The sequence below is a fragment of the Syngnathoides biaculeatus genome, chromosome 14, assembly GCF_019802595.1.
Source record: "Syngnathoides biaculeatus isolate LvHL_M chromosome 14, ASM1980259v1, whole genome shotgun sequence".
Taxonomy (NCBI): domain Eukaryota; kingdom Metazoa; phylum Chordata; class Actinopteri; order Syngnathiformes; family Syngnathidae; genus Syngnathoides; species Syngnathoides biaculeatus.
This window is the reverse complement of record NC_084653.1, coordinates 11872642-11895774: the sequence shown is the minus strand read 5'-3', so window position 1 is coordinate 11895774 and position 23133 is coordinate 11872642. Positions and strand designations below refer to the sequence as shown.

General features: G+C 41.5%; 3 protein-coding genes across 10 annotated transcripts in view; 1 reads left to right on the top strand and 2 right to left on the bottom strand.

Annotated features, from left to right (window-relative positions):
• Positions 1–961: 961 nt before the first annotated feature.
• Positions 962–3123, bottom strand: nup62l (nucleoporin 62 like). The gene is made up of 2 exons (XM_061842214.1): positions 1683–3123; positions 962–1293 (listed from the first exon to the last, which is right to left on the bottom strand). Exons 1-2 carry the CDS (start codon positions 3120–3122, stop codon positions 1135–1137), a joined length of 1599 nt encoding a protein of 532 aa, XP_061698198.1. The 5' UTR covers position 3123; the 3' UTR covers positions 962–1134.
• Positions 3124–3369: 246 nt separating this feature from the next.
• Positions 3370–10149, top strand: pdk1 (pyruvate dehydrogenase kinase, isozyme 1). Of its 3 annotated transcripts, none has more exons than XM_061842218.1 (11): positions 3370–3485; positions 5693–5834; positions 6109–6180; positions 6246–6430; positions 8134–8229; positions 8311–8388; positions 8474–8550; positions 8625–8723; positions 8943–9053; positions 9136–9249; positions 9322–10149. In XM_061842218.1, the coding sequence occupies exons 2-11, from the start codon at positions 5767–5769 to the stop codon at positions 9460–9462; spliced, it is 1041 nt and encodes a 346-aa protein (XP_061698202.1). In that variant the 5' UTR covers positions 3370–3485; positions 5693–5766; the 3' UTR covers positions 9463–10149. The 3 variants fall into 3 exon arrangements, with proteins under 3 accessions (XP_061698202.1, XP_061698201.1, XP_061698200.1); XM_061842216.1 differs by lacking the exon at positions 3370–3485 and adding an exon at positions 4181–4713; XM_061842217.1 differs by lacking the exons at positions 3370–3485; positions 6109–6180 and adding an exon at positions 4179–4713.
• A 304-nt stretch (positions 10150–10453) lies between these two features.
• ppp1r9ala (protein phosphatase 1 regulatory subunit 9A-like A) overlaps positions 10454–23133 on the bottom strand; it is a 34824-nt gene continuing 22144 nt past the window's right edge. For 4 of the 6 annotated variants that reach the window (XM_061842213.1, XM_061842209.1, XM_061842212.1 and 1 more), the window contains exons 6-19: positions 22939–23080; positions 22199–22357; positions 22027–22080; positions 21661–21890; positions 21132–21228; positions 20925–21039; positions 20686–20837; positions 17593–17914; positions 17435–17492; positions 17282–17353; positions 16605–16800; positions 13572–13688; positions 12722–12910; positions 10454–11872 (exon numbers count right to left, since the gene is read on the bottom strand). In XM_061842213.1, coding sequence (XP_061698197.1) covers positions 11714–11872; positions 12722–12910; positions 13572–13688; positions 16605–16800; positions 17282–17353; positions 17435–17492; positions 17593–17914; positions 20686–20837; positions 20925–21039; positions 21132–21228; positions 21661–21890; positions 22027–22080; positions 22199–22357; positions 22939–23080 — 2062 coding nt within the window. In that variant the 3' untranslated portion in view covers positions 10454–11713. Of the gene's footprint in view, positions 11873–12721; positions 12911–13571; positions 13689–13830; positions 15306–16604; positions 16801–17281; positions 17354–17434; positions 17493–17592; positions 17915–20685; positions 20838–20924; positions 21040–21131; positions 21229–21660; positions 21891–22026; positions 22081–22198; positions 22358–22938; positions 23081–23133 lie in introns of those variants that run through there. The other 2 variants (XM_061842210.1, XM_061842211.1) reach the window with 2 other exon arrangements.

Below are 23133 nucleotides of genomic sequence, written 5' to 3'. Positions count from 1 at the left end.
TTTTGCTGATATATTCTTTACCACATTTAAAATCCTGCAATTATTTTTGTATTTTTGCAGAAAAAAACATTACGTACGCAGACAATGCCTGCTTTCATAACTGAGAAAAAAAATAATTTCATGAGTCAGCCTATAATGGCAAAATAGTTTAAAGGAACTACACTAGTTAATGGTGCGAACATGCCACTTATTCTGTAGTTCTGTACTTAAAAACTTTGTCTACAGAAAGAATTCCAACATCGCCCCAAAAAAGCCAGTGTTTAGTTTACTTTTTTTTTTTACTAAATGGACACTGCACACACCACTTTCACTTTTGGGCCAAAGCTTCAAGTTAAGATTCCAATTGCTAGTTAATGCCATGACCTAGCGACAACAATGACAACGCACAGCTCTTCAAAGTATTTTCACTCCATAGCGGAAATACATTAAGTAGCCAGTATGATGTATGTTTATTATAATTCAACTATTTGAATATCATTGAAGGATCATTATCTTATTTGAGTCATTCCTAATCTCACAGAGGCATTTATGCAAATTACATATGCACATTTGTCTTTGTACTTCGAGACGCAACTCAAGTTGGAGTATTTTATTTTAATAATACAACTAAAATAAAATATGCTTTTGAGATTTTTTTCAACAGGGACTCCCATTTAGAAGTTGACTAAATAAAAAATGTGATTTTTTTTATAGCTACTACTATTACAGATACCTGGTGTTTATATGGTTAAATTCCAGAAGAGGAATGTAGATAATTCTTTTAATCACACCTGAAGTATACGGAGGGCTTCAAGCAAAAACATAAATATACTAATGAGAAACCATTTCATAGGAGGTTGATAAATGTTTTAATAGGTGCCGTTTGAAAACAGGTCACAGATACTGCAGTTTTTCCTCACACCTATTGTACCAACGGTGATCAAATTTGTGACAAATGTGTTAATGAACATATTCTCAATGATGGAATTCTCCTATTGACTTTATTCATTCACAAAATATTTTAAACATTTATTATTTTGGACATTGACATGGGAAGAGATTTTTTCTTCTATTGTATGTAATATAAAAAAAAACTGTTGAAAATGATGCATCTTGAATGAGAGCTGACCAAAAGAAGGGGAGGGGGGGGGGGTGTCAGTCAAAGGTTAAACGGAAGGTCTTCTCCTGCTCCTTGTGCTGGTTGTCGCACAGTTTGGAGACCTCCTCAACTCGTCTCTGCAGGAGAACAGAATTCTGGTCGATCCACTGGAGAGAATCCATGTGGGCGTTGAGGATTTTGCAGATCTGTTGAAGCTGAGGGGAGAAAAATTAAAGGGATTTCCAAACTTTACATGGGAATCACCAGCAATTTGAACAGAGTAGAGGAAAATATAATTTACTGCACTAAAACAAGCAAAATCAAGGACATTAATATCTTGAATTAAAAAAGCCTCAACATTCCATTTTTTTGTTACACACTTTGTTGATTTGTGTTGTGAGCTAAAATTTGAGTCACACAGCGACTCAGTGAAGTGAAAAATAACCAGAGCTCCAGTATCTATTTTCCATAAATCTCTGCTACCAACAGAGCATTTTTTTTGTATTTTTTTACGCTCTATAATGGCAGATACGCAAATTCGAGTGACTCTCAGACTGAGGTGCGAACAAATGTGATCAGATATGCCTACTCGGTGTCATCTTACCGGGTCGCTGGTGTCCGCGGGGCCGCTGGACGTGTTGAGGTGCTCGATGATCTCCTTCAGGTCCTGCGACATCCTCTTGAGCTGCGCATCCACGTTCTCCGCCAGCTTGTACGTCCTCTCGCGCTCCTCGTCAGCGTTCTGCATGTAGATGGTGCCGCTCTGCTCCTTCACCGACTCTTCCAGCGGGCACAGCAGGTCCTCCAGCTCCTTCTGCTGGGACAGGATGAAGTCCAGCTCCTGGTTCAGCCTCTTCTGGTCCAGCTTCACCTTCTCCATCTCCTTGTGCAGGGACGTGATCCTCTCGCCATTCTCCACCAGCATGCGGTCCCACGCGTTGACCTGAGTGGCCTGCTGGAGGAAATGTCGCTCTTGATCTTCCAGCTCCAGGCTCCACTTGTTTATGAGGCCCTCTAACTGGGTGTAGGTCATCACTGCAGGAGCAGTGGCGATCGAGAGAGCGGCTGCCGCTGGAGCCGCTGCGATGGTGACGGCGCTGGTGACGGATGCGGGTTTGAGTCCCAGCGAAAAGCCAGATGCGGTGGACGGAGCTGGGGCGGCTGAGGCCGTGGTGGCGCTGGAAGTAGCCGCTCCGAGAGGTTTAAGCGAGAAGGACAGACCTCCGCTGGCCGCAGTGGTCGTCGCAGCCGGAGTGGCACCGAAAGTAAATCCGGAACCGGCGGCGGTGCTGGTGGTTGCTGTGGTGGTGGTTGTCGGGGCCGAGAACAGAGATGGAGCCACCTGGGTCACCGCGGGGGGAGCTGGAGTTGACGAAGGTTTAATCCCCAAGCTGAAACCTCCACCCTGTGGAGCTGGGGCTACAGTGGTGGTTGTGGGCTGGGCACCCAATGTGAGGTTTGGGGCAGCACTTGACCCAAAGGAGAAGCCTGCCCCCGGTGCACTTGTCGTTTGCGCTGCAGTTGTGACCTGGACTTTGTTTCCACCAAAGCTGAAGCCTCCGAATGAAAGGCCTCCTGATGCACTTGTAGTGGTTGTTGGTGCAGGAGCTACTGGCTGGGCTTGAGCGGGCGCTTGGGCTGAGGTCCCAAAGGAGAAGCCACCCCCGGCAGGTGCGGTCAAGCCCGAGCCCAGACTGAAGCCAGACGACGCCGCCGGCGCCGCGGTGGAGCCCAGGGTGAGACCTGCAGTCGAGGCGGGCTGAGGAGCGGAATTCAGGGTGAACGTGGTGGCGGTAGGGGTCCCGAACGAGAGGCTGCCACCGGCGGCGGTGCTCTTCGCCGGGGTGCCGAAGCTAAAACCGCCGGACGGGTTACTACTAACAACAGTCTGGGTGGACGAGCCGAAAGAGAAGCCGCCACCGCTGCCTGCGGGAGTTGAGGTTGTGAGGCCGAAGCCCACGGTAGACGCCACGGGCGCTGTGGTCTTCGCTACCCCGAAAGAAAAACCCGTGGAGGGCTGTCCGAAGTTGAAGCCGCCGCTCATGCTCGCTGACGGGACGACAACGGACGACAAAATGGTTCACGAGGCTTGCGGACTTTTTGGCGGGTCGCACACTCGAACGGCCCCAACTTGTTGAAAGTTGGCGCAAATAATTGCGGAAGTTGTAACAAGTGGCTCGCGGATCAGTGCTCGTTGCGGCGTGGCGCGGTGAACGCAAACTAAATACTCATCACAGTCAAAAACGTGTCTTCGCCAGTCGTTTCATCGTCACACAATCAGGAGTAGCTGGAGCACGTTAGCGGAAGTGACGACACAACCATTTCCGTGTTCTGCTTCTTCGTCTGTTTGTTAGTGGTGAAAGTCTTGATGTTGCCCTAAACTCTGTCTGTTAGGCGCACAGTAGCGGTAATTATATTCTTGATCACCACATTTACGTGTATTTAGTGATGCTCTTTTTTTGGCTTCACTAGTATGACAACTAATAAGGCAGCATCGTTTTTTTTTTTTTTTTTTAACTAGTAGTAAGACACATCCGTCTAGTAGTGCATTTGACTAGTTGATATCAAGGATATAAGCCTAAACGTTGAGAAAAGAATGGATATATATGGGGAGAAAAAAGGTTGCTCACCTCAAAAATCACTTGCAAGACAATTTAGTGCACTGAGTACCACCTGAAAATAATGTCGCCAAGTACCATTGTGAAGACTAACATGGAAATATACAGAAGAGTTCACAAATGAGACAGAAAAAAATACAATTGGATACCAATGTAACATAGTTATTTTTTTCCAGTTTTCACATTAATTCTGGGATTAAATATACTGTGCAGCAGTAAAACAACTATACTTAAATGTGCCAAACAAGTATGCGTTCATCTAAGATGACACGCTGTGGCGACCCCTAAGGGACAAGCCGAAAGGAAAAGAAGAAGAAGACTTAAATGAGTGAATGATTATGTTCTACACATAAAGGTTTTATAGAAAGATGTACTTAAATCAATCGAAACAAACGAGCAAATGTGTTTAACTGTACTTAAAAATGTTCCGTGCTGGATTGAAAAAAAAAGGTTCAAGCAAAAATTGTACACATTCATTCACCTACCACTTGTGAGCGCTGCAGACCACGAGTGGTATACTTGTTCCACAGAACTAGCGACTAAGGTGCCCGAGAACAGTGCAACGTGGTAGTGGTAAGGGAAGTGCACTATCTCGAAGTCGCAAAGCGTCTTTGGTACGCTAGTCGCAGATTTACGCTTTGCACAGTTTTCCCATGTTTGGCTGTGTCACAATTAAAAAGTGTCCTTTTTAAATGGGAAACACACTTTGCCATTAACAGGCACCATGGGGTGTGCGCCACTTTCACCAAAGTGTACGACAAACGTTTTAGATGTTGCTTTCTATCGTATTTTTGTGTGAAAGCATCTCGTTCGCGATGGAGATAATGCAGGTAGAAGATTAGCACACGCAGCTAGCTGAGTGGGTATTGCGAGGCCCGGACGGTTGGACGACAAGACAGGACAAAACCATGAGACTTTTAAGGTTTCTGCGGAGCAGCGTGTCCGTAGGGAAGGACATCGACTATTATTCCAAATTCTCGCCCTCCCCTTTGTCCATGAAGCAGTTTCTGGATTTTGGTAAGAAGTCAAAACGTTAATTTAATTGGCTACCGATTGATGTAAATAGCGTTTGCCGTTTTACGGTGGATTTGTACGTCAAATTGAAAGCCCCATTTTCTATAATTCAGTAGTTCTCAAATGTTTTTTTTTATGTACATCAGTTCAAGTTCCATCATCCAACGTTAAACAATTACATTTTCATTAAAAAATGTTTTTATTTTTTTATTTTATTTTTATTATTTTTAACACCGCTTGAGTAAATGAAGATTTAAAAAAGTACTTGGTGATTAAATTAGAAATAGAAACAATAAGTAACCTTGTTGAAAAATAAATAGTTCTTAAAGATCAAATGTTAATGTACTGTATTTAAAAGTTAAGTGCAAATGAACTGTGCTGAACAAAGTAAATGTACAATGGATAGGTTTCCAATGACGTCAACACCACCCTTAGACCAATCGGATAAATTAACGATAGAAAAAAACTTCACCCTTCACCTATCACCTGTGTTCTCTGACCTCCATGACACACAAAATCGTGTAATTGGAAACCTATCATTACTGGATTAAACAAAATGTATGCATAGCTACAAACTTTATTTTAATGTTTGTATTCATCTCATGTTAAATTTTGTGATTCCTTCTCATACCTACCAGTAGACAAAGCCTGGATATCACTTGTGGTGATAGCACTACATTTTGAGAACCGCTTCTATAATGAATGCAATAATAAATTAATAATTACAGTGAAAGCGTAAAAAAAAAAAAAAAAAACTCTTCTAGTTCATAAAACAGTTGACTGAATGACAGTAACTGAGCCCATAGATGTGAGCATGAGTGTTATTATATGTGTACCTAATGTTGTGACTGGTGAGGGCGTTTGTTGAGTTTCTTCACAGGGTCTTAAAAGATTGGCCATGTACCTTTCAAACAGATGTTGAGCCGAAAGAAGGGACCAGGGAGTACAGAATAATATGTGGGTAATCTCCCCCTCAACCCAGGTTCAGAAAATGCTTGCGAGAAAACGTCCTTCACCTTCCTCAGACAGGAGTTGCCTGTGAGGCTGGCAAACATCATGAAGGAGATCAACTTGTTGCCAGATAACCTGCTAAGAACGCCATCAGTGCGCCTGGTCCAGAGCTGGTATGCATATAGACTGTCATTCATTTGTCAACAAATGACTGCAAATCAAATGCTTTTTATCACCCCCAAAGTTTTTTTCTATTAGTTTTGGTCCCCCCCACCCAACGCCCCTAAATGGTTTATTTTGGGCTTAGTTTATAATTTGACAAAACGTGGCATTCGAACAGCGATAATTAGATTTCAATGAACCCTAAATAAGTTACAGGGAATTGAGTTGATGCTGTTTTTGAAGAAAAAAAAAAAAAATCAATGTTTTTTTTTTTTCTGTGTGCAGGTATGTACAAAGCCTCCAAGAGATCCTGGAGTTTAAAGACAAAAATGCAGATGACGACAAAGTGACATATGAGTATGTTTTTATTCCTTTTCCTCACAACTCCCCTTGTATGATGCGACGTGCCTCCTTCCGTTCAGTTTCACAGATGCGGTGATCAAGATCCGAAATCGCCACAACGACGTCATCCCGACCATGGCTCAGGGCCTTGTGGAGTACAAAGAGACGCACGGTACCGACCCGGTGGTCAGCCAGAATGTGCAATATTTCCTGGACCGGTTCTACATGAGCAGGATCTCCATCCGTATGCTGCTCAACCAGCACAGTAAGCATCCATCATTATTATTTGTCATGCTCATTTCAAAGACAAAGTACAATGGAATATTGGTGCTTGGGAATTGAGTTTGTATAGTACTGTACAATGCTTTTTTATTTTAAAAAAACACTTCTTTTTTGGGGAGGAGGGGAGACTAGAATTGATGAATTGCATTTTTATTCATTTCATTGCGTAAAAGTGGTTTTACATACGAGTGTTTTAATTTCCAAGCGTGGTCTGGGAACAAATTGAACTCGTCCCTATAATGAACAATAACAAAATGAGCCTTGGATTGGACATGGATTTTCTCATGACCGAAAAGGGGCACATCTTACTTTTTCCCCGTATTAAATAAAATTTAATCTCGCACTTATTTGTAACATGTAATGTTACACATGATAGATGTTCAGAGCTGTGGAAACTAAAGAGGAATAAAGATGATGATCCACACAATGAAGTTATGGGAAAGAGTAGTGGAGGCTAGACTCAGGACAGAAGTAAGTATCTGCGAACAACAGTATGGTTTCATGCTTAAAAAGAGTACCACAGATGCATTATTTGCCTTGAGGTTGCTCGTGGAAAAGTACAGAGAAGGTCAGAAGGAGCTACATTGTATCTTTGTAGACCTAGAGAAAGCCTATGACAGAGTACCAAGAGAGGAACTGTGGTACTGCATGCGGAAGTCTGGTGTGGCGGAGAAATATGTTAGAATAATACAGGACATGTATGAGGGCAGCAGAACAGCGGTGAGATGTGCCGTAGGTGTGTAAGAAGAATTTAAGGTGGAGGTGGGACTGCATCAGGGATCCACGCTGAGCCCCTTCCTGTTTGTGGTAGTAATGGATAGGCTGACAGACGAGGTTAGACTGGATTCCCCTTGGACCATGATGTTCGCTTATGATATTGTGATATGCAGTGAAACCAGGGAGCATGCAGAGGAACAATTAGAAAGATGGAGACATGCACTGGAAAGGAGAGGAATGAAGATTAGCCGAAGTAAAACAGAATATATGTGTGTGAATGAGAAAAGTGGAGGGGGAAGAGTGAGGCTACAGGGAGAAGAGATAGCGAGGGTGGACGACTTCAAATACTTGGGGTCAACAATACGGAGCAATGGAGAGTGTGGTAAGTAAGTGAAGAAACGGGTTCAAGCGGGGTGGAACAGTTGGCGGAAGGTTTCTGGTGTTCTATGTGACAGAAGAGTCTCCGCTAGGATGAAGGGTAAAGTTTATAAAACAGTGGTGAGGCCGGCCATGATGTATGGATTACAGACGGTGGCACTGGAGAGACAACAGGAAGCAGAACTGGAGGTAGCAGAAATGAAGATGGTGAGGTTCTCGCTTGCAGTGAATAGGTTGGAATAGATTTAGAAATGAGCTCATTAGAGGGAAAGCCAAAGTTGGATGTTTTGGAGACAAGATTCGAGAGAGCAGACTTCGATGGTTTGGACATGGCGAGAGAGTGAGTATATTGGTGGAAGGGTATTGAGGATGGAGCTGCCAGGCAAAAGAGCGAGAGGAAGACCAAAGAGAAGGTTGATGGATGTGGTTAGGGAAGACATGAGGCCAGTTAGGGTTAGAGAGGAAGATGCAGAAGATAGGCTAAGATGGAAAAAGATGACACGCTGTGGCGACCCTTAACGGGACAAGCTGAAAGGAAAAGAAGATTTATTTGTAACATGCAGATTTTGAGTTTTTTCTGTCTATTCCCAGCACTCCTCTTTGGTGGGAAGGTGAAGGTCAACCCAGCACACCCCAAACAAATTGGCAGCATTGATCCACACTGTGGAGTTAGTGAGGTTGTGAAAGGTGAGCACAATATGATGAAAGTCATGCGCTCAGAAAATCAACAACTGGTTTTTAAGTATTGGCGCTTATTTGCCCTTGCAGATGCCTACGAAAATGCAAGAAACCTTTGTGACAGGTATTACATGAATTCTCCTGAGCTCACACTGGAGGAATTTAATGGTAAAAAATAAAATAAAATAAAGCATTTATTGGTACTTGTTAGCCTTGAACATTGATGGCAGTCAGTGTTTTTTTTCCCTGACAGTGAAAGATGAGGGGAAACCGATCACCATGGTGTACGTCCCATCTCACTTGTACCACATGGTGTTTGAACTGTTCAAGGTAGGTTGTGCTGCTTAAAAGGTTAGCCGAGCACATGGCTCCTCTTTCCAACGATGCATCCTGTCTCGGCGTAGAACGCCATGCGAGCCACCATGGAGCTGTACGGAGACGCCATGGAGCATCCTCCAATCCGCGTTCAGGTCGGTCTGGGAACCGAGGATCTGACAGTCAAGGTGAGTTTCAGCTTTTTTAATTCACTGCCATTGATGGTAGTTGAGTTCCGATATCCATGTTAACATGGACGACTGGCACCGCTGTATGCTATTTAATTAAAAAAAAAAAAAAAAAAAAAACAATTACTGTTGACCTATTGTGGGAGGGTCTGAGGCATGTCCCCCTGCAATAAATGAGGGCTTCGATGTACACACAAAATGCATCGTTGTTTCAAACAGGTGAGCGATCGCGGCGGAGGCGTTCCCCTGCGTAAGATCGACAGGCTCTTCACGTACACGTACTCCACAGCTCCTCGGCCGAGCATCGATGGGTCCCGGGCTCCTCCTCTGGTGGGTCATCACCACGTCCAACCAAATGAGTCAAAAATGAAGATGTATGACGCAGCGATGTAACTGAAGTGTTGTCATGCAGGCCGGTTACGGATATGGCTTACCCATCTCTCGACTTTACGCCCGGTACTTCCAAGGAGACCTCAAACTATATTCTCTGGAGGGCTACGGGACTGACGCAGTCATCTATATACGGGTAAAGTTCTACATTCGATGTCACATCTCACAAACAAAGGAGAGTCGAGAGTTACAAATCCTTCCCTTTCAGGCACTGTCGACGGAGTCTATTGAGAGGCTCCCGGTGTACAACAAGTCAGCGTGGAAACACTACAAGACGATGCACGAGGCCGACGACTGGTGCGTCCCGAGCCGAGAGCCCAAGGACATGACTACGTTTCGTCGGTTCTAGATGGGAACTGACGGCTGTCCCCAAGCCAAGTGTTTGTTGGTGTGTTGTCGTCCGCGAATGGCAGTTTGTTTGGAAAGCTGTTTGAGCATTTATTTGATATCACTTTTAAAGGTCCCCTTCCTTAAGAATAATTTTTTTTCCCCAGGTTTATCCATAACGTAGGTAAAAATGCAAAGGCCTTTGAAACCCAAAAGTGCTTGCAAATGATAGGGTTTGAAATCTCGCTCACCTCATGGTCCCCAGTAGTCAGCCAACAATCCAACCCTAGGAGAATTGCGCTTACAGTCATTATACACACCAAACGGGCACTTGCTTCATCGACATATCTCAACAACAGTGAGTTTTAATGTAGAGTAAGAACCGAAGATGGATATGGAGGATGTCAGACACATGCTCCAACAGCTTCCAATAAGTTTGTGTGTGTCGGTGCAATTTCATATTTTATCTGTACAGAAAGTAAAATTTAGTGAGTCATGTTCTATTTCATGGAAAAGAAACTTGTGACTGGTAGGTTTTTGCTTTATTAAGATTGTATCTCTTAAGGGGAATATTTTTTTCAGTTTTTAAATGTCATGGTTACATACATCAGGCAACAAATCTCTCCAGTCTGTTACAGTGGTTCAAATAGAAACTAGACTCAACACAGGATCAAAGGTTTTTTTTTTAACAGTAAACGTGTCATTGGGTTGTCAGTCTCTTTTAATTAATAGCCTTTTCCCCTCCTACTCGACAGCCTCATTCATGTTAGAATGTATAATGTAGATGCCACATGTTTTTAATCAAAGTTACAGTGCAGAAGTCTTTGGATCAGTTGGTTTAAAGTACTTTTTTGTCAGTGGTTTAAACTTAAGAACTTGATCAAGTTACTGATTTTTCATGTTCTTTTCATTTGAGGTTGGTGACAGAACTTTAGGACCACCTAAAGAGACAGTTCATCTTAACATTTTCAGATAAACTTAAGTCTGAGCTGGTAACAAATAAGATGCACTCATTTCCTTTTAAAATGCAGTTTATTTCATTCAGGGAGTGACTTTTTAAAGGAAAAGCATGTTAAAAAAAAGGTGGACGATGCCGCGACTTGAGTATTTTGAACTACAAAGTGACACTTTTGGCAGTAATCTAGGAATTACAACTGACAATTACTACAGAATGCTGAGAAACGAGCTGGAAATATTTACAGAAAAAAATCTGTAGTGGCTCAACCGTTAAATTCGTCATTGGTCAACTAATTTATGAGGTCATTGATTTTCTCCACTTTATAGAATTGAAAGGAATGGAATGTTTTATTTCACCTGAAATGATTATTGATGACGATAGTAAAAAGTGCACTCATGGTGTGATATTAAACGTAAGCAGCAGCATTTCCGATAAATGTGGGCCATCACTGTTGTCTACTAGTATTCACCTAAGCGAAACAGTCATTGTTAAAATGTTGATAAATTCTGTTAGTACCAAGAAGAGTTTCTGATTCTGAAGATGAGAGCAAAAGGTTCCTTTCCGTTTCATACAAAAGTGTACCATAAAAAGAAGCTTGACTGAACAGTCAAAATTCCTACAGTACGAATCATAGGTACAAGTTTACTGTCCAGTGGACCAGTGAGCGCGCTTTTTTCCTTCTTTATGTACTGCCATGATTCTGACTTGGCCTGTCACACATTGCGGGGACAGAAGAAGCAAGCGGAGCTTGCGTGGTCCTTGATTTGTGTTTCTGGCCCATCTATTCTACTTAGTAGAAAACATTATGCACTATAAAACCAATAACAAAATGTAAATGAAAAAGTAATTTTGATGGATAGCACATGTATAAAAATTTATACATTTAAAATCTTGTCGTTCATTGAAGCTTAAAGACAATAGTGCGTTTGACTCCACTGTACAGTACAATACATTGTACATAAAAAGCAATGTTATACTAGAAAAAAAACAAGTGTTTTCATAGCATTACACAGCGGACTTTCATTTAAAAAAATTGTGCATGATATATCTGAAAACATACCATATAATTATCACTATTAGCTTCATAGTGGTACAAAATTTCAGAGGCCTTCAAGGCACACCAATGTTGAGGTTCCAATCTCATGATAAAAAATGATTTTGCGTTCGTGTTATTATGCTGCAGGAAGATCAGGCGCCCAAGTATGAACAAAAATCACAGATGGCACCTTTGAGTCCGCTCAGCGTGGGCACTTAACGGTTGAGATGACAACCTTGTCAATGTCTTTTTTTTCTTGGCTACTGTATGTGGACTGGTTCAGCACACAGAGTCAGCACTGACCGGCAGCCGTCCACTCCGCCGGATCTCCTTTTCTCGCTTCTCTCGTTGCTTCTCCAGCTTCTCCTGGGCCTTGCGCATTTCCTTCAGCTTTTTCTTGATAGTGGCTCGGTCGCTCTGACTGTAGACGCTGAGCACCTGAAGCATATTGTGTGCAAATGAGACACAGCGGACAACTCCAAACAAGAAGGTTTCTAAGCATCTGCTTGGTCTGTAGTCTGACAGTTTCTGTTTTTCTTGGCATTTTAAAAACTGATCAACAACACATTAGACATGTAACAATTGGGTGATTAACTGAGTTTTGTTACAAAACAAAATTACACTATTAACTATAAACAACTCGTACTGTTATAATATGTAGCTAGTAAAATACACCGCCATTCTAGTCTTTAATCTGGCCTACCTAGCATTTACATTGTCTTGCAATAATGTAGTTCTCTAAAATTGGTTGGTTAAAATTGATAATTTATCTGGAGGTGGTGTTAAAATGTGTAAAATATTTTATTCTAATAACAGTGTTAATGTTGAAGCCCTTTTTTTACATTTCAAATTCTTAAAAAAATGTGAGAAGTAAAATAATTTGACTACAACCACTCACTTTAATTTTAAAATTATTAAATTTATATGGAAAATGTTTTTTTTATTTCAGATATTGCCAAGAAATGTATGAACAAATTATGAAGAGTAAATAGAAGTATTTCTGCATCAAAACTTTTTTTTTTTTAATCCTGGTCCATTAATCCATTTTACAAAATCAAACCTGGCTTTTGAGCACTAAAGTTTGCTTACCCCTGGTATGTGCCCATACAGTACAGTACGATGCAGTAAATAGTACACCAATGTAAACTATAAACATGTCAGGGAGGTCCACTGGCCACAAGGTGGCAGTCTCAGGCAGGCACCAGCTGATTGACATTAACCTCAGAGCTTGCGAGCACACACCTGCACCACACACTGATTACAATATTTAGATTCAGAAGTTTGTACCTTTAACTTGTCACTGTCCAGCTGCAGAAGTTGCTGGCCGTCGACTCCCTTGGCTGTGAATTCAGCCGTGTACTGCTCCATGTTCATGCCCATCAACCAGTGACACACTTGTTGAATGGTCCATTCAGAAACTGGACGGTTCTGCCACTGATATTCTTTTCCTGTGACAACTGGCTCATCATCCAGCGTCTACTCAAGGACAGGAAATATGGTCATATTTAAATATGTACTCCTATTACTTGAGTGGTAAACATGACCATGAGTGTCACGTGTAAGCCAAGAAGAGTGACGTGAGCCACAATGTCATGCTTGATGTGCAAAATGAATGTCATGTGAAATAACAATGGAATTTTCTTTTTCTATTGAGACAGAAGAGGGGGAGTGCAACAAACAAAATCACACAAACTTCTAAAACTACATGCTGTGTACAATGCTCCATGCTAGAGGACCAACTAGTCTGCTAACCACAGAAAGATTCTGCTGACATTCTCAGAACTTTACCGGGCGGGGTGGGAAAGCCATCAGAAAAAGAAGCGATGCTTAAACACCAGTAAGCAACAGTAAAGCAGTCGCATTGTTCTGTGGGCCACCAAGGCCGTAAAGAACAGAACAAGCAGCACTAGGTTACAGCACGTCACAAAAGCTCGGCTGACACTCGCATTAACTAAACAAAACAGCTTTTAGACGCACACATGCAGGTCTCTCTTCTATTTCCTCCCTATTCAGGGTTTAATCACAGCTGTGGGGGAGGGGGAGGGGGCTCAAAGAGCATGCTGGAGAGTGTCCCCTTTCAGCCCCATCAAGGCGCCTCACACAGCTTTTGTGACTACGCAACAAGGAGAGCACTCACCTCGCTGGAAGAGAAGATTAAAGTGTGCGAGCGCCCAGACAGATTGGGTTCAGCGACTAACCCAGAGATGTCTGAACTGGGACTGGCAGGGTTACAATCATCTATGACTGACAAACTCTGGTGGAACAAGTGGAGACAAGGAGCGTATTTTATAACACAGCAGATCAACAGTTCTTACACAGGGGTCAATGCTACAGGCGGAAAAGGACAATGCTACGACATCATCGGATTACGTGATTGGAGTGTGGCCGACAAATCAGGTTACTAATTACTCAAATTATTTTTCAGATATGTGAATCTCACTTTTACGCTCTAGTCATTGATCTTCCACCAAAAGCACATCAACTTCTAATCTACAACTAACAGTTAAAACACAAGTGGGTCAGTATCACAATTAAGTGCCTTTGATGCCTTCTTCAGAAGCACTGCTTTTGTTACGAAAACGTAGGAGAATAATACGTACAACTGAGGTCTTATTATATATAAGTGGCAGGACATTTGTGCAAACACTCGTACAATGATAACTGTTAAAATGTAGTTCTCTCTTTTTCTACCCCCCCGCATTGGTCATATATGAGTTTGGGCCACACATTGCTCCGGTAACTGCAGTATAAAGTAAATAAGTGGTTAAATGATATTAAAAAAAAAAAAAAAACTTTATATGGTGTGTCCAAACGTTTTTAAAGTCGTTTTGATCATGTGTATTCTATTTTCATAATCACACAGAATATGTTGAATTTTTCCCTGATATTGCAGGACTGCCTGTCATTCGATGGTAATCGCTGCGTTAAAACATTAACAACAAAACATTACAACTAGATTTTTGTACTTTTTTAAATGAAGGCTGAAACAGTAACAGTCGGAGAATATTACACTTGTAATTTGGAATTTTTAATCACATTGCGTTTATTTGGATGTTGTCAAGCTTAACATATCCACTGAGAGCGAAATTAAAACTTTGTATGAAAAACAATCAGCAATTGAAAATGGAGTACATTTCTTAAACATTACACAGTCAGCCTGCACTTTGAAGGTCCTCATTAAATGCGAAAATGGGTCAAAAATCTCCATTCTGTCAGCAAATCAGAATCATATATTTTGGCCAAGAATGTCAAACATACAAGGAATTTGTCTCCAATAGTTGGAGTTGCTCTAGTATGACATACATGACGACAACAGACAGTTGATTAAGACAAAGCATTCCAGTTACAGTCATGGGGAGCAATAAGAGAACTCGTTAGTAATCTGGCAATTATGGAACATTCTCAAAAAAAAAATTTAACAATTGTGTCAAGGACACAGTGTTCTCGAGCATTCAAAGCGGTTAGAAAGGCTCATTGAGCAATAGTCCAGCGTAATGACCATCGTGCAAACGGCACTCTGACTTCAAGGAATGTATGCAGTTTAAAATATATGTAGTCATGTCATAAGCTGGGACAATGTCCATTGTGCAAATGTTGCAGATATTCCACAGTTGATTGTGCAAGGGGTGCAGATACCACTCAAGTACGAGGGCGTAGTGAAGAAAGATGAATAAAGTTGCCAAAAAAACGAAAAACTCACAAAAAAAGTTATATTTTCCTCATGTGTGCTAGTGTGTGACAGCGCTAGCGTAAATCAGTGCCAGTCGAGTGTCCAAGGGAAACGAAAAGCAACATGGGTAAAAATTGGGGTCCCTCCGAGCCAAAGGGATGCTAGGAAGCTGCTGCAGCGATAGCCAGTGGGACAGCAGCTCTATCGGGCAACACAAACCAAGATACAGGATGTTTACGTTAGGTGAAATTTGGGGGCTGCAAATCCAGCGCCTATTTTTTCCCGCTTTCGTATCCTGAATTTATCTTTGTAACTAGAGACGATATTTATCAGACGTGTTTCGTAAACCTGATTTTTCTGTTACTAGGGACGTTTATAAGTAGAGATACGACTGTACATTGTTTGGTTGAAGTTCATTTATTTTTAAACATTTCTCATAGCATGATATCTACTTAAAATGAATGTTATGTTCAATGGAAAATCTCAACTTTTTGGGGTGAAATGGAGAAGTCACAAAGGCACTTTAAGGTGATTTTGACTCAGGTATGAGGTAATATTGAAAAAGTCTTTTGGGCAAACTAGAAGCTGACCGCACTGCAACAAGGCCACAAATTGTCCTTGGGGCAAGAGGCTTAGAGCAAATACTGAAATTAAATGTTTGCTATAACACTACCAGATACCCATGACTAGACAAGAAATAATACATTTGTGGAGGTCAAGAAAAGTAATCACTAGATTTGTTAGTAGTGCTCTAATGAGTCAACAAAAACAGGCATACTGTACCAAATCTATCGATCGACCGAATAAAGAAGACCAGGAGAGATTTGTCTGTTTAAAGGATAAGATGGTTTAGTTCAGTGAGAGATGTGTACACGGACTAGTGCACAAAGCTACCTAAGAGCAGCCTCGGCTTGCTTTTACAGACCTTGCCTTGATTTCACTAAAACTTGGTGCAACACTTGTCAAAGCATGGTGTGTGTGTGTGTGTGTATTAGAGAGAGAGAGAGAGAAAAAAGCGAGAGACAGACAGAGCAAGAGAGTGAGAGAAAGCGAGAGAGGGACAGAGCGAGAGAGAGAGAGAGAGAGAGAGAGAGAGAGAGAGAGAGAGAGAGAGAGAGAGAGAGAGAGAGAGAGAGAGAAGAAAGCCAGTAATTTGAGCCGTTTGATGAGTTAGCCTTTGCAGATGAGTGAGAAGTTACCAAATTTTTCACTGCTTAGCTCTCTGTGATGGCCAACATGTGGATCCACTTTTTGTGGCTTTCGCATAATGTGGTGTGTTTGGATACTAAATCGGTAAGAGCAGATGTTTGGAGGTGCATACTAGTACTGTGCTTTCAATGAAGATGGTGTGGTGATAACACACAGACCGGAAAGCTAAGTTTGTGGCCTGACTGATGTTTTGTTAAGTTGAAATTAATTACATGAAAAAAATACTCCTGCGTTAACTCTGTGATGGGTACAAATACTCTGCTTTAATCAAAGATAGAAAAACCTCAATACCTTGTTCTTGCGATCCTGGCTTAGCTCACTGCTGCTTTCAGCATATGGCAGGCTCCAGCTGGAGGAAGACGGCTCCCTGTCCCGGTCCTTCTCTTTGTCTCCAAACCAAGAGAAGGGCATACAGGTCGGAGTGGAGGTCATAGAATCTGCAGGAGACAGGTTACCGCCAGAGTCTTCCAGTAACTCTGCCGACCCCCTGAACATTAGGGATCACAAAAGGAAAATTCACTGAAAGACGTTTACAAATGTGATTAAGAGAACGATAACAGCATATGGTGGACAAGTATGAACCAGAAGTGTGGCTGATTTTTAGAGATGCTAGCTGGCTTTCTGAGCTGTTGTGGCAATCAAAAATAAAATGTGACAACAAAACACAAAGTAAGAAACCAATTGTGCAATTATTTCAGGTATCTGCTGGTGTTGGATCTGTCCTGAATGCGTGTACCAGCACTATTACAATTGTAGAATATACAAATTGAATTTCACCTCAGTAAGAAAATGTCTATCTGCTTGACATTCTGTACAAAGAGTAAAACGGACCCCAAAGAAAATGCCATTTGTCACACCATTAAAATGTCCGTGCTCGCCTTTGATGTTCACTTTGCATTCAGTGAAGTTCAAGCAACATAAAATGTCACTTCTGTAATGGTATCAAAACTGGATATATGGTAGAGTACCTGCTGTCCAAAGACATTCTCATTGCCTCCTTATCATGTTTTCTTCCTTTGCCACCTGACTTCCGGAGGCCCCTGGTACAGTATTGATCAAGTAAATGGTGGATAAGGGTGGTGACCATCATAAAACGTAAATGTTAAGGAATTATCACATACCCAAAGTCAGGAAATCTCCTTTTAGATTTTGCAGCTGATGTGGGTTCAATTAATTCATCTGCAAAAAATAATAATAATAATTAAAAAAAAAAAAAACAGTAAACCAAGTATAATGTGAAAAAACGCTTTTGCCGTCATTCTATTTCAGTCCTTCATACCTTTAAGCGTTTTTTCCTTGAGTTTGGAATCCCTCTTTTTAACATTGGGCATAAATCCAGAGGGGGATGCTGCTATTGTGGTGTCATTTGGAGGGGACAAAGAGACACTGCCACTGCTTTCAATACTGTCCCCCTGTGATGGTGACAAAGATGGGCTGTTGGAGAGCTCAGGCTTACTCTTCAAGTCATCTTTCATCTCAGCTGGATCATCTTTTTGTTCATTCATGGGATAGCAGACAGGCACTGGGAGGGACAGGCTCTCCTGGATGGAGCTCCGCTTCGGAGGTTCTTGGTCTTCCGGGTCATCCTCCTCCTCAGTTTCCTGTATAGACAATGTTGATTATGTACAAGGACAATGCAAGGAAGAGGATATACAAGTTTGTTTTGACTACCTGATTCTCCGAAAGACAAGGTGCAAGGTTAGTAAATAACAATATACAATCTGCATTGTATGATATGCATTAATGGTGATCATTGATCACATTCATCAATATGCATTTTTTTTTTTAGTACAAGACATGATCGTTCAGGCTGATCAAAGTCGACACTTTGGACATTAACTGTGAAATGATTCAAAACTTTGTCTTTTATGCATTCTTTTCTCCTGGATTACCACCATTGGCCAACTTATTCCTACAAGGTGTATGAATAGGCAGGAACATTCATCCATTTGTAATATTTATCACTTCAAGAAAGGGCAGAACGGTTAACGACTGGTTAGCACATCTGCCTCACAGTTCTGAAGACCCTGGTTCAAATCCAGCCTCGACTGTACTAAGTTTGCATGTTCTGCCCGTGCCTGCGTGGGTTTTCAACAGGTAGTCTGGTTTCCTTCCGTATCCCAAATACATGCTTGGTCGGTTAATTGACCCCTCAGTACAGGGCACTTAACCACGCCTCCTGAAGTTTCGTCACCCCACGCTTGCTAACATCAGACAAACAATTAGCAAAAATGGCGGCGCAGGAAGAAAAGACGAGAGCGAAATTGTCCGATTTACCAGCTGATTTTTCACTCGCATTCTTACCGAATAGTGAAATATCGTTGAAGAGCAGACAGCAGGGCTTCAAGTATTTCAGCGAGGGGTATTTCAATGGTATTTCCATGAATATCGACGGAGAAACCAGAGATCTTTCCGGAGTCAGAGGAATATAATACAGGGTGACCCAAAAAAATACGTACCCATTTTAATTTCAATTGTGGCTTTGATTAAAAGCTATTTATTTCAAATTACAACCACACATTATTCAGTTTATGGGAGACCATTCACCAGAGTTTCAGCTATTTCTGTCAATTTTTAGTCAATTTAAGGCTTTCCCAAGATGTGTTCCAAATGTCCACCATTTCGTTGCAAGCAAACCTGTACACGTCTGGCAAAGTTTTGAATCACTTTTATACATTCCTCTTTTGCAACAAACAATCGTTGATTTTGATGGAAAGTTGCGACAATGGAAACGCTTTCGAAACTGAATCTGTACACTCCGGTATGATTTTGTCGCAAAATAGGTCTCCAGGGAGAATATCTTCTGCTGATTTGTCCAAGACATTTTCGGGGCAACTATAGCTGCAAATGATCATCCATAGGTTCACCTTTCACATCCTGCAACAGAAAAGACATTCGTTAAAAAATGGATTTTTTTTTATTGAAAAAAATGTGGGTACGCATCTTTTTGGGTCACCCTGTATATTATAACCCAAAGACGAATTCGTCATTGACAGTTTCCTATTTTCGTGTTACCTATCATACTTGTGTGCAGAATCTGTATGTGTATCTGTATAGCCGTTTGTGAACCGCCATATGAAGGAAAAGAAGGTGAGGCTTGATTTACGAGTTGTTTTTCTCGTTTTCTTTGTGTAACGTCACGCGCTCCCCTCAATAATTATTCTTGAATTAGTGCTGAACCTATAAGTCCCGACCGAGTACGACAATCACTACATTAGTGTCCTCAAACATCCTTCCTTCAGTCTTGGTGTCTCGGTGCACGTCGAAGGCTTTTAGGACTCGCTAGTCCGGTTTAGCTTAGCTCACTAGCCGTCAACAAAGACACACGTTTGTGCAGTCAGGTCCTCGCAAAGTATCGCTCAACACAGATCAAGTGTATCAATCATTCACACGTAGCTATGTTATGCAAGCAAAGAACTGCTAATTCATTTATATGAGACATGTATTGAAAATCAAATATAAGGCATACTTTCGTGCAAACAAAGTCCGGTTTAGCTTAGCTCACTAGCCGGCAACAAAGAGACACGTTTGTGCAGTCAGATCATCGCAAAATATCGCTCAACACAGATCAAGTGTGTCAATCATTCACACGTAGCTATGTTATGCAAGCGAAGAACTGCTAATTAATTTATATGAGACATGTATTGAAAATCAAATATAGGGCTTACCTTCGTGCAAACATATCTGTTACGGTTGATTTTAGATGGATTCAGTTGATCATGCGATCCTCCACAAAGTTTGATCCATCGAAGACATTTTTCGTACTCTGTCTTCTGTTCCGGTTGATTTTAGACGGATTCAGTTGATCATGCCGTCTTCCACAAAGTTTGATCCATCGAAGACATTTTTCGCCAACAAAAGCTATACTGGACCATGCGACTTTGTCAGAGGTAATGGCGGACGGCAACATTTATGCAGATCTCTGGCCTCTGATTGGTCAGCGACGCGGATGACGCAATTTCTACGGAGGGGTCAATTGAAGAAATTTCTTGTAGGTATGATGGCAAATGATTGTCTGTGTGCCCGACGATTGGTTGGCAACCAGTTCAGGGTGTGATATTGCATGCAGTTAGCTGGGATAGGCTCCAGCATGTCTGCGATCCTTGTGAGGATAAGTGATGTATAAAATGGAAGGATGGATAGTTCACTTCAAAGTAGATTTTTCTTCAACTTTTTTGAAATTTGATTATTCAATTAACTGTTTCAGCCTTACTGAAGTAATGCACTTCCCTTGACGAAGTCAACCATACTCAGCTACAAATCTTAAATTGAATATTTGTATTTTTAAATTTCTGTGTAATGACAATGTACATAGGTGTACATAGGTGTTAAGATTGCATTCAGATATGACTGTGCATACAGTATTCCTGACCTGTGAGTCCCTCGAGGACACAGTGAGACTCTCCTTCATTTTGTTTCGAGAAGGACGCTGACGTCTGGCCTTCTGGGCCAACAGGCCTTTTGCTTTGTGTGCACTGGTGTCCAACAGCTCTGTCTCAGGGACCACCTTGTTCCAGTTTTCCTCTACATAACAGATGTAAACCAAATAAGACTTTTGTTCTCCTAATGATGCTATTATAAATGTAACCGAGTTACAGTTCCCCTCGGTACCTGCAACCGACTCTACAGACTTTTCATCTGCCACTGGGACTTGGAAGCAAATGCAATCTTCTGCTGAATTCTGGAGATCTAGACCTGAAGCACCCCCAGACTCTAGGACAACTATCTGGAGATTGAGACCACCAAATATTAATTTCACTTTTGCACGTCTGTTTGATGTGTAAACATGTTTTGAAACTATTTTTTTAAAGTTCTTACCCTGTTCTGCAAGATGTCCAGCTTTTCTTGGTACAATCGTTCTTTTTCATCTATACTCTTCTTCAGCTCTTCCTCTTTCTTCACAAAATCTATTTCTCTGAAGAAAATGTTCCAAAATGACGTCAAAGTGAAACTATTTCACGGTTTGTGCAATATATTCAAGGTATATGAACAGTATATAAACAGAAAATATCTAGTCATGTTGTAAGACAACAGTACTTCTTTCAACACCACCTTACTACACTTAATGTGTACCCATTTTTTCCCAATGGGGAAATGGGAGGCATGTATTTGAGTACAAGTATTTGTTGGTGCGGCAAGAAAATAAATTGGACATAATTGACACTTGCAAAGAATAAAATAAAGCAACAGTTTCCATTCTATGATCGCAGCGAAGTGCTCTCTGATCCCACACAAGAGAAAATGTTAGATTTGGGGTTTATCTCATACTAGTCTTAAGTAAACAACCAAATCCAAACAAACGGATCCATTTAACAGCTGAATGTTATCCAACTCAATATAAACTCACTTCTGCTGGTAATCTTTTAGAAGTTTCTTTGCCTTGTTGTACTTCTTGTCCAAGGTCTCATACTGGGCTTGGGTTTCTGCTAACTGTTCATTTATTGTCTTGCACAAAGCCTGAGTTTCCAGCCAATAACTCTCCAATTTGAGGATTTTTTCATTGCTATCCTCAAACTTTTGCTCCAGCGCAGACTCTCTGGCTTCCCACAGTGATTTGTCCTCCTCAGATTCCCTAAGCTGTGCAGACATAAATGTTATTAAAAGCTACACATTCCTTAATGACCACTATTTCATATTTATGTGACTAATTCTATACATTCTCTTTTAATTTTTAGCGTTTAATAACCTTTTATTTATTTCATTATTGCCATACCTTTTCTTTCAGTTGATTAATTTCAGCTGATGCGATGCTGTGTTTGAGCTGCAGCTGTGTGAACAGAAAATTACATTTTGCATAATGATTAGAATATGCAATCATTGATTGTCTGTAAAATTTTGATTTGCTTCTGGACATTACACAAAGTTGAAATATGGGGAAAGTGTACCTCTTTAAATTTGAAGGCCATCTGAGAGCTGTCCATATTAGTTGGCAGAAACAAAGCTTCGGAATCGGGCAGCTCAAATACCTCTACTTTCCGTCCAGGAGAAAAATTAGAGCCAAGAATCCTCTCATTCACTGTCTCGTTATCCTCAAAGCGCTCCTCCTGAAATGTGAGATCACACATGGCATCACACACGGCAAACTTTAACACACCCTACGGGCCCGGGAACATGCTGTGCATGTGTCAACAACACTCCCAGTGGCATAGTTCACCACAGTCCGAATGTAAATTCTGGAATGATATCCAAACATCAACAGGCTGGCACACACAAGACTTAACAGGGGCTCGACTGCACTTTTGCAGCAAGTATATGACAAACGCGTTAATTTCAATCTCAATAACCGCACAAATTCTTTAACCAAAAGTTGAGCATGAGCAGTGTGTCCTTATTTACAATTATGCTGCATTCGCCTTGGTACCAGTAAATCTTAGAAATAATCAGTTCCTCTATAAAGGTAAAGGCCTGCGGTCATCTAATCCCCAGAAAGAAAACATTCCAGAACTTGACCAGATGCGTGGAGGTTTAGTGAACACCTTGAAATACAGCAGCTGCACCAGACTCTCACACCCAGGTTATCTTTTTCGCATTCATCTTAACGTGACTGGCGGTCAGTGAGGATTGATCTTTATTAAACGAATAAAGATGAAACAGGGTTTCCGTGGACTCTGACCAGCTGACTCACCTCCTCTGTGGAGTGTTCATAGGGATCATCCAGGTGATGGTGTTGCTGCTGCTGTTGGTGGTTCCTCTCCTGCTCAAGTGTTTCACTAATGAGGCGGGCTACCTCACTCTGTGTTCCTGGCTTTTCACGACCAATCAGAAATCTGTTTGTAACGATATGTTAAGATAACTTTTTTTTTTTTTTTTAGCCCGAGCC